At 42.6% G+C, this 13,446-nt stretch overlaps 1 protein-coding gene across 2 annotated transcripts in view; it reads left to right on the top strand.

Annotated features, from left to right (window-relative positions):
• Positions 1-12,173, top strand: part of LOC117400393 (serine/threonine-protein kinase OSR1-like) — an 81,305-nt gene extending 69,132 nt beyond the window's left edge. The window contains exons 12-18 of one of the 2 annotated variants that reach the window (XM_059023378.1): positions 6,229-6,264; positions 6,457-6,624; positions 8,779-8,855; positions 9,488-9,540; positions 9,710-9,778; positions 10,538-10,688; positions 11,332-12,173. In XM_059023378.1, the coding sequence (XP_058879361.1) occupies positions 6,229-6,264; positions 6,457-6,624; positions 8,779-8,855; positions 9,488-9,540; positions 9,710-9,778; positions 10,538-10,647 (513 nt within the window). In that variant the 3' untranslated portion in view covers positions 10,648-10,688; positions 11,332-12,173. The remainder of the gene's footprint in view (positions 1-6,228; positions 6,265-6,456; positions 6,625-8,778; positions 8,856-9,487; positions 9,541-9,709; positions 9,779-10,537; positions 10,689-11,331) is intronic. The other variant, XM_034913461.2, reaches the window with a different exon arrangement.
• Positions 12,174-13,446: the final 1,273 nt, after the last annotated feature.

Below are 13,446 nucleotides of genomic sequence, written 5' to 3'. Positions count from 1 at the left end.
GATTGTACAGTAAATGACTCCCTCCAGTAGATGAGGTCTCTCATGAATGAGACTGGGCTATGTGGATTGTACAGTAAATGACTCCCTCCAGTAGATGAGGTCTCTCATGAATGAGACTGGGCTATGTGGATTGTACAGTAAATGACTCCCTCCAGTAGATGAGGTCTCTCATTAATGAGACTGGGCTATGTGGATTGTACAGTAAATGACTCCCTCCAGTAGATGAGGTCTCTCATGAATGAGACTGGGCTATGTGGATTGTACAGTAAATGACTCCCTCCAGTAGATGAGGTCTCTCATTAATGAGACTGGGCTATGTGGATTGTACAGTAAATGACTCCCTCCAGTAGATGAGGTCTCTCATTAATGAGACTGGGCTATGTGGATTGTACAGTAAATGACTCCCTCCAGTAGATGAGGTCTCTCATTAATGAGACTGGGCTATGTGGATTGTACAGTAAATGACTCCCTCCAGTAGATGAGGTCTCTCATTAATGAGACTGGGCTATGTGGATTGTACAGTAAATGACTCCCTCCAGTAGATGAGGTCTCTCATTAATGAGACTGGGCTATGTGGATTGTACAGTAAATGACTCCCTCCAGTAGATGAGGTCTCTCATTAATGAGACTGGGCTATGGGGATTGTACAGTAAATGACTCCCTCCAGTAGATGAGGTCTCTCATTAATGAGACTGGGCTATGTGGATTGTACAGTAAATGACTCCCTCCAGTAGATGAGGTCTCTCATGAATGAGACTGGGCTATGTGGATTGTACAGTAAATAACTCCCTCCAGTAGATGAGGTCTCTCATTAATGAGACTGGGCTATGTGGATTGTACAGTAAATGACTCCCTCCAGTAGATGAGGTCTCTCATGAATGAGACTGGGCTATGTGGATTGTACAGTAACTGACTCCCTCCAGTAGATGAGGTCTCTCATTAATGAGACTGGGCTATGTGGATTGTACAGTAAATGACTCCCTCCAGTAGATGAGGTCTCTCATGAATGAGACTGGGCTATGTGGATTGTACAGTAAATGAGACTGGGCTATGTGGATTGTACAGTAAATGACTCCCTCCAGTAGATGAGGTCTCTCATTAATGAGACTGGGCTATGTGGATTGTACAGTAAATGAGACTGGGCTATGTGGATTGTACAGTAAATGACTCCCTCCAGTAGATGAGGTCTCTCATTAATGAGACTGGGCTATGTGGATTGTACAGTAAATGAGACTGGGCTATGTGGATTGTACAGTAAATGACTCCCTCCAGTAGATGAGGTCTCTCATTATTGAGACTGGGCTATGTGGATTGTACAGTAAATGACTCCCTCCAGTAGATGAGGTCTCTCATTAATGAGACTGGGCTATGTGGATTGTACAGTAAATGACTCCCTCCAGTAGATGAGGTCTCTCATTAATGAGACTGGGCTATGTGGATTGTACAGTAAATGACTCCCTCCAGTAGATGAGGTCTCTCATTAATGAGACTGGGCTATGTGGATTGTACAGTAACTGACTCCCTCCAGTAGATGAGGTCTCTCATGAATGAGACTGGGCTATGTGGATTGTACAGTAAATGACTCCCTCCAGTAGATGAGGTCTCTCATTAATGAGACTGGGCTATGTGGATTGTACAGTAAATGAGACTGGGCTATGTGGATTGTACAGTAAATGACTCCCTCCAGTAGATGAGGTCTCTCATTAATGAGACTGGGCTATGTGGATTGTACAGTAAATGACTCCCTCCAGTAGATGAGGTCTCTCATTAATGAGACTGGGCTATGTGGATTGTACAGTAAATGACTCCCTCCAGTAGATGAGGTCTCTCATTAATGAGACTGGGCTATGTGGATTGTACAGTAAATGACTCCCTCCAGTAGATGAGGTCTCTCATTAATGAGACTGGGCTATGTGGATTGTACAGTAACTGACTCCCTCCAGTAGATGAGGTCTCTCATGAATGAGACTGGGCTATGTGGATTGTACAGTAAATGACTCCCTCCAGTAGATGAGGTCTCTCATTAATGAGACTGGGCTATGTGGATTGTACAGTAAATGACTCCCTCCAGTAGATGAGGTCTCTCATGAATGAGACTGGGCTATGTGGATTGTACAGTAAATGACTCCCTCCAGTAGATGAGGTCTCTCATGAATGAGACTGGGCTATGTGGATTGTACAGTAAATGACTCCCTCCAGTAGATGAGGTCTCTCATGAATGAGACTGGGCTATGTGGATTGTACAGTAAATGACTCCCTCCAGTAGATGAGGTCTCTCATGAATGAGACTGGGCTATGTGGATTGTACAGTAAATGACTCCCTCCAGTAGATGAGGTCTCTCATTAATGAGACTGGGCTATGTGGATTGTACAGTAAATGACTCCCTCCAGTAGATGAGGTCTCTCATTAATGAGACTGGGCTGCAATTAGCAGTCCCCAATCTGCAGTGAATATAACTCAAAAGCGAATATTGGGACAGATGATTTAAATTTCAGTGCTGGAGAAGTCGTCGGAGTGCTGGACTCTTGTATTATACAGAGGTCATTAATTATAAAGATATTTACTCTTTAACAAGGGGTAACTCTCCGGGGAAGCTCACAGACTTTACCATGACTTCCAAATGATCATACACCAACAAAACAAAAGAGAAAAAGAAATGCAGTAGAAACTGTACCAAATATGGATTCATATTTTGTGAAATGTTATTGAGCAAATGCTCTCTGCTACAGATTGTTTTAAAGTCTTGTATCTAACCCCCCCCCCCCCTTCTTTTAAAGGACCAGCAGGCAAAGGCAGTAAGCGGCACTAAGCGCCAAGTCCGGTTTTCACTGCCCCTCGAGCAGCCTCCACGAAGGGTCGTTGTGTTTTACAAATACAGATGGCATTCCCTTAACAAGGAACGGGCAAAGGGGGGTGCAGCCAGAAGGGGGTATCTGGGCAAGGGGTTAATGAACATTTCAATCTCTCTTAAAAAGGAAAATAAATGGAGTTTGAAGTAGCTGAGCAGATGTTTCATCTCCGCACCTTGTTGTTTAGATTAGGAGGGTCACTATTGTACTGGAATGGTGTGACTCGGAGGATTGTTAGAAATGAGCTTTTCCAAAGAACGTACAAGGACCAGATGTTTAACTTCATCCCTCCAGCAACAAAAAGAGACTGTCCTGTTTTATATTCGTTACATTTACAGGACCCCAGGATAAGTCTACAAGAGACACATTTATGTCACCATTTGACATCTACACAGTATCTATACTGCTAAATAGAATATTGTGTTTTTCATTACTAAATAACATTATTATGCATAACATAAGTTTCCATTCATAAAAGCTGAGGTTAAACTGGAATCTCAAGGTTAGGAAAACTGGAAAAAAGCTACCGTACTGCACAGTAAAAAAACAAATGTAGATTACCATTTTGGAGCTTACCACTTAACTCATAGACATGTATGCTTACAGTATATGCTTAATATTATTTATTATTAAAAACATTTCTTTTTTTCATTCAGTTGTTTCATAGTAATGTGTAAATTTTAATTTCGGTGAATGTTCTACAGCACAAAACGAGCGATGCTGTTCACTTGCTTAGCTTTCCCCAGTGTGAGGACACTGGTTTCATTATGCTAGCTGAAGAGTAGCCACCACTTCAAGTATGATTCTGTTACTAAATACAAACCTGTCTGTGTGAAGTACAGTGAAAACCAAACCAGCTTGTGATGAAAGCTCACTCGCTCCCTGAAGCATAAACCCATTTAAAGTGTTGAGCGGGGGCGTTCCTGGAAGCCATCTGTATTTACTATCATTGTGTATTTGTGTATGCACTCTACTGCCAGGGATTCACTAACTGCCTGTCTGAGCCTAGCAAGTAATTCAGGAGAATGTAACCTGGGCATCTGCTGCTATTTATAAGTCCTTAACATCACTTTTCACTACAAATGATGCCCAACAGGAAATGAATATGCATAACCCGCATTGTTCAACAGTCCCATGGAACGTGCTCCACTGTTTCAAGTAGAATTGGCTCACATAGTGTACCATGTCTATGTCAGTATGTGGTTGCCAGGCATGCAGCTGTAAATATGACTTCAGTGTATTGTTTTAAACAAGGTGCTATACAGTACAGGGTTGGACAAACAATGTGAAACATCTGCCATAAAGCTGAGGGAACACTAAGCCACGTCACAAGAATAGTGGCTTGAAACCTAGTTTGAGACATCTTTACTGTATCAAATCCCACGTCTCCCCTGGTGTGCCATGCAGTGGCCTGAAACCTAGCCTCCTGAAATCAAGTTCTAAGCCACACAGTGGCTTTGTGTTTCCTCAGGGTGCAGCCAGGGCAGCAGTGACTCGGCTTCAGAAGTCTGCAAGGTGATCACAGTTTTATAGACTCGGATCCAAGACCATTATTCAGTTATTGCTAATACTGTTCAGTAATCAGATTCTTCAGGGAAGGGCTGGAAATCTGCAGCAAAATCTCTTCTCCCAGAAATGCACATGGTCATCCTTTTTGAGAAACACCTGAAAATGATCTGCATCCCTGGGATGCTACTGTGTTACAGAAGACTAGGTGATGCTGGAAGTGCCATGTGCAGAACAAATGAATCGGTCATGTAATACAGGGGGGCAACCCTGGTCCTGGAGAGCCACAGTCTTGCAGGTCTCTTTAAATCATCAGTGGCTAAAGACCTGGAAAAAAAGTCTGCGTTGAACTTAGGTGGAGTGTAAACCAGAAGACCCTGCGGCTCTCCAGGACCAGGGTCAGCCACCCCGGTAATACAGTCCCAAGTTTGTGCTGCATAACAGCATTGTTTCCAATTATTTGTCCAAGCCCTGTAGCTCTTTTAAATCTTTAAAATGTTCAGGATATTAATTCTGCAAAAGTTACAAACGTGGTTGATCAATGAACGCACTTTAGCAAAGATACAAGCGCACATATAGCGCACATACTTAATGTTCTGTTTTACGTTGAAACGCACTGTACTGTGAAAGCCCTGTAAATGTCCCATACAGGTTGATGAATTAGGCTAATGATTCTTTATAACAGCTGGCATTACCTTTCAGCATCTCCAGTTTAAAATAAGCTTCAATGAAGTGTCTCCTCTTTCCTTTACCCTTTTATAGTCATTGACTGTGAGATGATTGTAGCGCTGCATTAGGCACAAGCACTCCTTACAGACATCCCCTTACTTGAACAGATGAAGATGACTTGCCCTCATCTGCAGAACAAATACCAAGTCCATTCCTTTGGATCTCTGTCCCCTTACATCCTCTGTGGTTTAACAGGCTCTCAGGCCAGGGGGCTCATGCTGAGGGGCTTGGGACTGTAATGTTTACACAGAACATTTCTTAGACATTGAGTAACACTGTATACAACAGCCATCTTTGCTGGCATCTCAGACCAGTTTTACTAAATGTGTTTCTATCGTCTGCGGAAGGCAAATATTCCCAGCCATGCAGCCCAGTCCTCTACATGCCCAACCCAACCCAGTCAATGCTTCACCCTCAGCCCAGGCTGCAGCCCCCATAACAGGCTAGTGAACAGCTCACCCACATTGGCTAGAATTGTACAGGGCATTTATGACACACATGTTGAATTCACGTCATGCATTTGATACTGACCTACCTTTTGGATTATTTTCTTGACTGAGATATGTATATTAGAAACACACCTTGTAAAGGAAGAACACACAATCTCTTGTGCATTGTTTTAACATTATTGGAACCAAGCTTCTCTAGCTGTAGGAACCCTGTGCAGTTCAACACTAATCCAAGCCTGTAGGAATCCTGTGCAGTTCAACACTAATCCAAGCCTGTAGGAACCCTGTGCAGTTCAACACTAATCCAAGCCTGTAGGAACCCTGTGCAGTTCAACACTAATCCAAGCCTGTAGGAACCCTGTGCAGTTCAACACTAATCCAAGCCTCTCTAGCTGTAGGAACCCTGTGCAGTTCAACACTAATCCAAGCCTCTCTAGCTGTAGGAACCCTGTGCAGTTCAACACTAATCCAAGCCTGTAGGAACCCTGTGCAGTTCAACACTAATCCAAGCCTGTAGGAACCCTGTGCAGTTCAACACTAATCCAAGCCTGTAGGAACCCTGTACAGTTCAACACTAATCCAAGCCTGTAGGAACCCTGTACAGTTCAACACTAATTTACTTCTCTGTAAACCACCACAGCAGAGTTTCAGATGGAATAATAACACTTTTTTTCTTTTTCTTCCTATTTTTCAGTCACCCAGAGTGAAAGAGGGTTCACAAAACTCAGTGGTGAGTCTGAAAAATAATTTACATTAAACATACTGTATTTCTTTGTATAAGATGTTACAGTTGCTGTATTGTTCTTCCTAAAAAAATGTCTGAATTTGACTGTTTCCTAGTACAGATGGTTTGTAGACCAATATCCAGTAAAATGGCATGCGTCTCCTTGCATCATTTTTTTGTTTGTTTGTTTGTTTCTAGGACTTTCCACCAACAGAGCCTACAAGTAGTCATCTTCAGCCTTCAGGGCAAGGGCCAGCACAACTACCTCAGCCTTCAGTCCAGGCCGCTATACAGGCCCTCCCAGCCAACGCTCCACCCGCTGCCCAGGCTGCAGCCCCCATACCAGGCCAGGCAGCTGCTCCTCAGGTACAGTTTCCTGTTCGTTTAGCTCACTGCGGCTGCCAGGTGGCTGCGTGAGGGCACCCAGGACACATCAACACTTTGTCGTTTTATTACCTAAAATCTAGGAATGTCAAGCTAAAAATAGACCTACCGTACTGCATAGAGACTGTTAGTCAAAAAGAATCTTTCCATTGTGTGGAGGGTCTGAATGCTAAAGGTGGGCTTTAATGAGTATGCTGCCAAACTGCTCAGCAAGACGCTGCTTAAAGATGTTTATTGCTGCATAAGACCCCAGACCTTTACACAAGTCAGTTTAGTTGTAAGAAGGGATGTGATACAACAGGTAACTTCGCTAACATGGAGTTGAATTGGAAGCGAGTCCATGTGCTCCTGTAACCCTGGCAATCCATGTGCTCCCGTAACCCTGACAATCCATGTGCTCCTTTAATCCTGACAATCCACGTACTCCCGTAACCCTGACAATCCACGTGCTCCCGTAACCCTGACAATCCACGTGCTCCCGTAACCCTGACAATCCACGTGCTCCCGTAACCCTGACAATCCATGTGCTCCCGTAACCCTGACAATCCACGTACTCCCGTAACCCTGACAATCCACATGCTCCCGTAACCCTGGCAATCCACGTGCTCCCGTAACCCTGACAATCCACGTGCTCCCGTAACCCTGACAATCCACGTGCTCCCGTAACCCTGACAATCCATGTGCTCCCGTAACCCTGACAATCCACGTGCTCCCGTAACCCTGACAATCCACGTGCTCCCGTAACCCTGACAATCCACGTGCTCCCGTAACCCTGACAATCCACGTACTCCCGTAACCCTGACAATCCACGTGCTCCCGTAAGTGGTGACAATGAGAGGCGGGCTGTGGAGGAAGAGTAACCCAGCAAGGAGCAGTTCGATTGGAGAAATAAAAAGGCATGTCTTGTATTAGGCAGTAAAAAACAAACAAGCAAGCAAGCAAGATTTTAAAAGTTAAAAGTAAAAAAGAGACCACCGCCAAGGTTTCCAAATCATGTCTTATTACTGCTTAAACTTGCAGTTAATGAAGCCCAGCTGAAGGTACACGGTTATGCAGCGCTCCAGATAAGATGTGTACTGGGTATTTTACGCATTGAAACAATATGAATTATTATTATTTGTTTATTTAGCAGACACCTTTATCCAAGGCGACTTACAGAGACTAGGGTGTGTGAACTATGCAGGAGGTTAAGTGACTTGCTCTGGGTCACTCAGTGAGTGAGCCGGGATTTGAACCGGGGACCTCCTGGTTACAAGCCCTTTTCTTTAACCATGCATGATATTTAAATGGAATGCATAAAGAACACGCACAGCAATTCTGCAGCACAGCTTGCGCCCACATGGTATCAAGCTTCTTGTACTTCGCTGGTTCCCGGCGTCCCAGTGGTCAGTTGTGAATGTACTGCATGCGGGAGCTAGAGAATGGATCATAGGAATGCTGGGATAGCTCATTGTAGCCGACCTGGGAATTGCCACAAACACATGACCAGTAAGTCCAGGTTTTCAAGACGGTGTTTTTTTGTTTGTTTTTTTTAAAGCGTATGGTTTAATCCACTCACTTGCAATGCGTGTTTGTGGTTGATTGGTGAATACGCGTCTGGATTCTACATTTTGGATTCTGGATTTCTCGGCGTCATCTTAGCCCCCTCAACCTAAGCTACCAATTTACATATCTGTCAACCGAATTTTTGGAAGGTAAATCTATATAATAAATATAGCTTTCTGTGTTTAGAGAGTCAGGATGCTTCATATTGCTATAGCAAGGCAAGCGATAGGGAATACAGTATTATTGTTTCTTTATAAATATCTAGTACGTGCATGCAGGCCTTTTGTTAAGTATATTCCAGCTGCAGCATTCTGTTTCTGTGTGGAGTTGCTTCTCAGCCATGGTGCTTGTGTTAATAAAGCAAATGAAATGCAAGGCTGTAGTTCATGCATAGCCTGTAAGTTAGCATTGAAGTATGTACCGTATTGAAAGCACTCATGACTGCAAGGGGGTGTGCATTTCACTCACATAGTGTCTGAATTGGAGAGTAAATTACTCAATGACCCAAAACTGTTTTGGAGCGCTGGTTATAGAAACAAATAAAGCTGCTTTCCTCGATGGCTTTTTTCATCAAGTCTTTTCCCTTCACAGGTGCCCCCTGCTGCTCCCTCTGCTGCTCCAGCATACGATGCTACGCAGTCACCCATCAGTCTGGTATTGAGGTTAAGGTAAGTTTCAAATGGGCTTGCATTACATTTCCCGTACAGCGCAGTGTTTGGTGTATTGGCCACCACTGATCTAGATGGAATGTCACGGTTTGACAGGTTATACTTTGGTTTACCACCAGAGGGCAGCAATAGCACATTTTGTTTCGGACCATAATATAACATAAGTGTATTGACTCAAAGAAACTGCAAAATGATATCGCAAACATCTACCAGACACCATAATAGTAATACAGTATTTCCTGTATGTAATTCAATATGTTAATGTAACATTATTCAGCACGTTTCATTCAATAATCATTGCAACTTTATGAAGCAAAATAGCACTGGTGTCTGGAGGGACTCTGTAAGTCTTACTGCTACAAGCTGATTGGCAGGGCACCTCACCTCATCACAGAGCAGCACTCTCACCTGTCTCTCTCACTGGCAGTGCACCTCATCACAGAGCAGCACTCTCACCTGTCTCTCTCCTTGGCAGTGCACCTCATCACAGAGCAGCACTCTCACCTGTCTCTCTCACTGGCAGTGCACCTCATCACAGAGCAGCACTCTCACCTGTCTCTCTCACTGGCAATGTGTCTCCTCTCTAAGCAGAGCAGTACTGAACTCACTTGTTTCTCTTTCATCTCTTACAGGAATTTAAAGAAGGAGCTGAATGACATTCGATTTGAATTCATGCCTGGGAGAGGTAACTTCAATTCAGTTCATTTTATAAAGTGCCTGTCATGCCACCGTGGCATTCAAAGCGCTTTACATGTCGCTTCAAACAGAAAGAAGAATGCAATCGCAAGACTAGTCAAAATTACAAAGTAATAAGAACAATAAATAATAATGAAAATGATTGTGATTCTCTTCAGATACCGCTGATGGAGTTTCCCAAGAGCTGGTTTCTGCCGGGCTGGTTGATGGAAGAGATGTAGTAATAGGTGGGTGAACTCAGTCGATGCACAATGTGTACCTGGACAAAGATATCACAGCAGCAGCTCTGCGTCACTAGCTGTACATCGTGGGGCTTGAATTACCAAACCGTATTGCTTACTTAATGTTTTGCAAATCAACAGTTTGTTGTTCAATGTAGAAATACAGGCTGACAGAGCAGAAGCTCAGGAGAAGCTGAGTGGCTCTGAGCTATTGTGTTTGAGGGGTACAGGGGTGTTCTTTACCGCACTTGGGTATTCAGAGATTATTAGGTGTTTCTGATAAAAAGGGTTTATTGACTGCTATTTGTCTGTGCTTCCCTTATTCTTGAATGTAATGTATTACAAAAGAATTACATTTCTTCTTCAGATTATCCCCGATTGCACACTCATGCTGTAAGGTCTTAAGCTGAGGGAACACAGAGCCACGTCTTCAGGAACGGTGGCTTGAAACCTGGTTCCAGGAGACCTAGTTTGAGACAACATTGTTTCATCAAACCCCAAGTCTCCCCCGGTGGGCCATGCAGTGGCCTGAAACCTAGTCTCCTGAAACCAAGTTCCAAGCCACAAAGTGGCTGTGTGTTCCCTCAGCTTTAGGGTGGTGTCTTCAGACAACACCCTACAGAATAATGTTGTTGGGGCAAGTTTGGTAACCGTTATAGTTTGTTTAACTTGAATGAAAACAATTCAAATTAAGCATTGATCATTTGAAGACCTGTAGTCATTTTAGTGAATATTGGATCAAGCTAACATTCTCTTTCATTTCAGTTGCTGCTAATTTGCAGAAAATTGTTGATGACCCACAGACAACCCGATCAGTCACTTTTAAACTGGTAAGTGGACAAAACGGACACGTGTTCCTTCAACCCCAAGACTGACTGGAGAAATAAACATCCCATTAAGAGGGCTCATACACTGTGTAGGTTTCTTCATTTTTGGTGTTTTGTTTTGAAGAGCAAACCAAATCTTGTGACTCATGCACTGCTGGAGTACATTATTTATTTTGGTCTTCACTGTTCCTGGGGTAGTGTTAGTGTATCTGTTTTTGTGTGCCTGTAGAAGCACAAATGTTCCGTGTCAAATCAGTACAAAGGGTTCCCCGAGTGGCTCCCCTGGAAAAGGCATGGCTGTGTGGTGTGCAGGGTGAGTAATACATTCAGGGGAGTGCAGGGGTCCCTTAGAGTCTCCCCTGGTAAAGGCACGGCCGTGTGATGTGCAGTTAGAGTAAGAGAGAGTGTCACATTGGCTCTGCCACTCCTGTGGGTTAGGAGCTGCCGAGTGAGCTCAGGCGGACACCTGCAGGGCTGGCCTTTGTCCTCCAGAGGGCGGTAGCTCTCTGACATCCGCTCTCGAGTTCCTGGCTTGGTCGTGGGATCGGAGGACTCCCACTGAACCTTCAGTTCTCCTCAGCTGTGTGGGGAATTGTGAGGTGAAAAATAATTGAGCATTTAAATTGGGGAGAAAATCTGGGGTAAAATAATTGGGCACTCGAAATAAAAATAAAAAAATTACAACAAAATCAGTACTAAGCACCTTTTTGTTTTTTTCTCTTGTATCCATAGGCCTCTGGAGTTGAAGTCTCTGAAATTCCAGATGATGTCAAACTTATGGGATTTGCACATCTCAGCATTAGTTAAACTACTCTTCCAGGGACGTGACTTGCCTAAAAAAAAAAGAGGCACTCCTGTGCTAATTCCTCACTTTTATTGGCCTAATGAAAACCACTATTGCCAAAGAAAATTCTGAAAACGCTGCCACCCCCATAGGATTCGAAACGTCGCTTTGTAACTAAGATGATGTGTTTCTAATGCAACTAATAGGAATCACACTAAAATGTTTACAGTGTATGTATGTTTGGAATGAAGCAATCATCAGCATCCACCCCACCCAGAGCTTTTCTGCTTTCATTTAAGACATGCAATCTCGACCTGCAAGTCCTGCTAATGTAAACATGCCTTCTGTTAAACAGTGCTACTGAATACACAGCTGGGACCCCACTGCAGTACTGAACCCTAACTGTACAAAGGGTGTGCTTTCAGTTACTAACTTTAAGCTGTCCTTTAGGAAACCCAATCAATGCACACCTTGTAATAGGGACACCTCACATCTTCCTATGTATTCGTTCTGCGATGCACACATTAAGAAGTGTGCATTAACTAGCTGTGTAGCTAGGGCTGTTCCATTAGCAAGCACCATTGAGTTCAAACTCATCCAAACTCATCAGAAAGGAGACCCGTTTAGAGGACTTGCAGGCAACACACTTGTGATAAGGACATTGCATACAGTGGATCTTTGCAGTTAGTTTCATTTTTATTTTGGCTCTGGTAGTTTTGGGTCTTTTGATTATAGGAGGGTCTATATGTTTGTTTCCTTTTAAGAATAAACGTGGATCTGGTGAGATATATGAAGTGCCCTTTATACTGTACACTTACCTTGCTGATTCATATATACCAGTATATTTCTCAATACCAAAGAATTTTAGGAAAAATCTTTTGTAGGAAAAGTTTTGCTTTTGTGGATGAGGAAAAAAAAAGTTACAAGAAATAGATGTCTACAATTTATTTATTTCTGCAATTTTTTTTTTTTTGCAAAACTCAAAAAATGCTAATTCAAAAGTATTCATACCCTGACAAGGAAAATGAAATTAATAGCTAGTTGAGGCACCTTTAGCAATAATAACCTCTTTTAAACGATTAGGATATTTGTCAATGAGCTTTTGGCATGATTCTTTAGTGATCTTTGAGCATTCTTCAACACAAAATTGTTCCAGTTCATTCAAATTCCAAGGACTTCTCTTGTGCATAGCCTTCTTCAACTCACAGCAAAGATTTAGATCGGAACTTTGAACAGGCCATTCCAGAACCTTGATTTTATTCCTCTTTAATCATTCTGAAGTAGATTTCGATGTGTGGTTTTGCTACAAAAGATTTTCCCTATAATTCTTTGTTTTCGAGAAATTTCTAGAAATTATAAATTTCCATTGGGGTTTGTAAACGTGTGACTAAAGCTGCATATATATATATATATATATATATATATATATATATATATATATATATATATATATATATATATATATATACACACATATACAGTGCCTATAGAAAGTCTACACCCCCTTTCAAAATTTCCACCTTTTGTTGCCTTATAGCCTGGAATTAAAATGCATTAAAATAGTTTTTTTTTTTTCATTTATCTGCACATCCTACCCCACAACTTACAAGTGAAAAAGATATTCTAGAAAATTGTAGAAAATTAATTAAAAATAAAAACTGAAATAGCTTGGTTGGATAAGTGTCCACCCCCCTAATAGCAATCCTAAATTAGCTCAGGTGTAACCAATCGCCTTCAAAATCACACACCAAGTGACCTCCACCTGTGTTAAATTGTAGTGATTCACATGATTTCAGAATAAATTAAGCAGTTCCTGTAGGTTCCCTCTGCTGGGTAGTGCATTTCAAAGCAAAGACTCAACCATGAGCACCAAGGAGCTTTCAAAAGAACTCCGGGACAAAGTTGTTGAAAGGCACAGATCAGGGGATGGGTATACAAAAATATCAAAGACCTTGAATATCCCTTGGAGCACGGTCAAGATGATTATTAAGAAATGGAAGGTGTATGGCACCACCAAGACCCTGCCTAGATCAAGCCGTCCCTCCAAACTGGATGACCGAGCA

Source organism: Acipenser ruthenus, chromosome 4 (assembly GCF_902713425.1).
Source record: "Acipenser ruthenus chromosome 4, fAciRut3.2 maternal haplotype, whole genome shotgun sequence".
NCBI classification, from domain to species: Eukaryota; Metazoa; Chordata; class Actinopteri; order Acipenseriformes; family Acipenseridae; genus Acipenser; species Acipenser ruthenus.
This window is presented reverse-complemented; position numbering and strand designations above follow the sequence as displayed.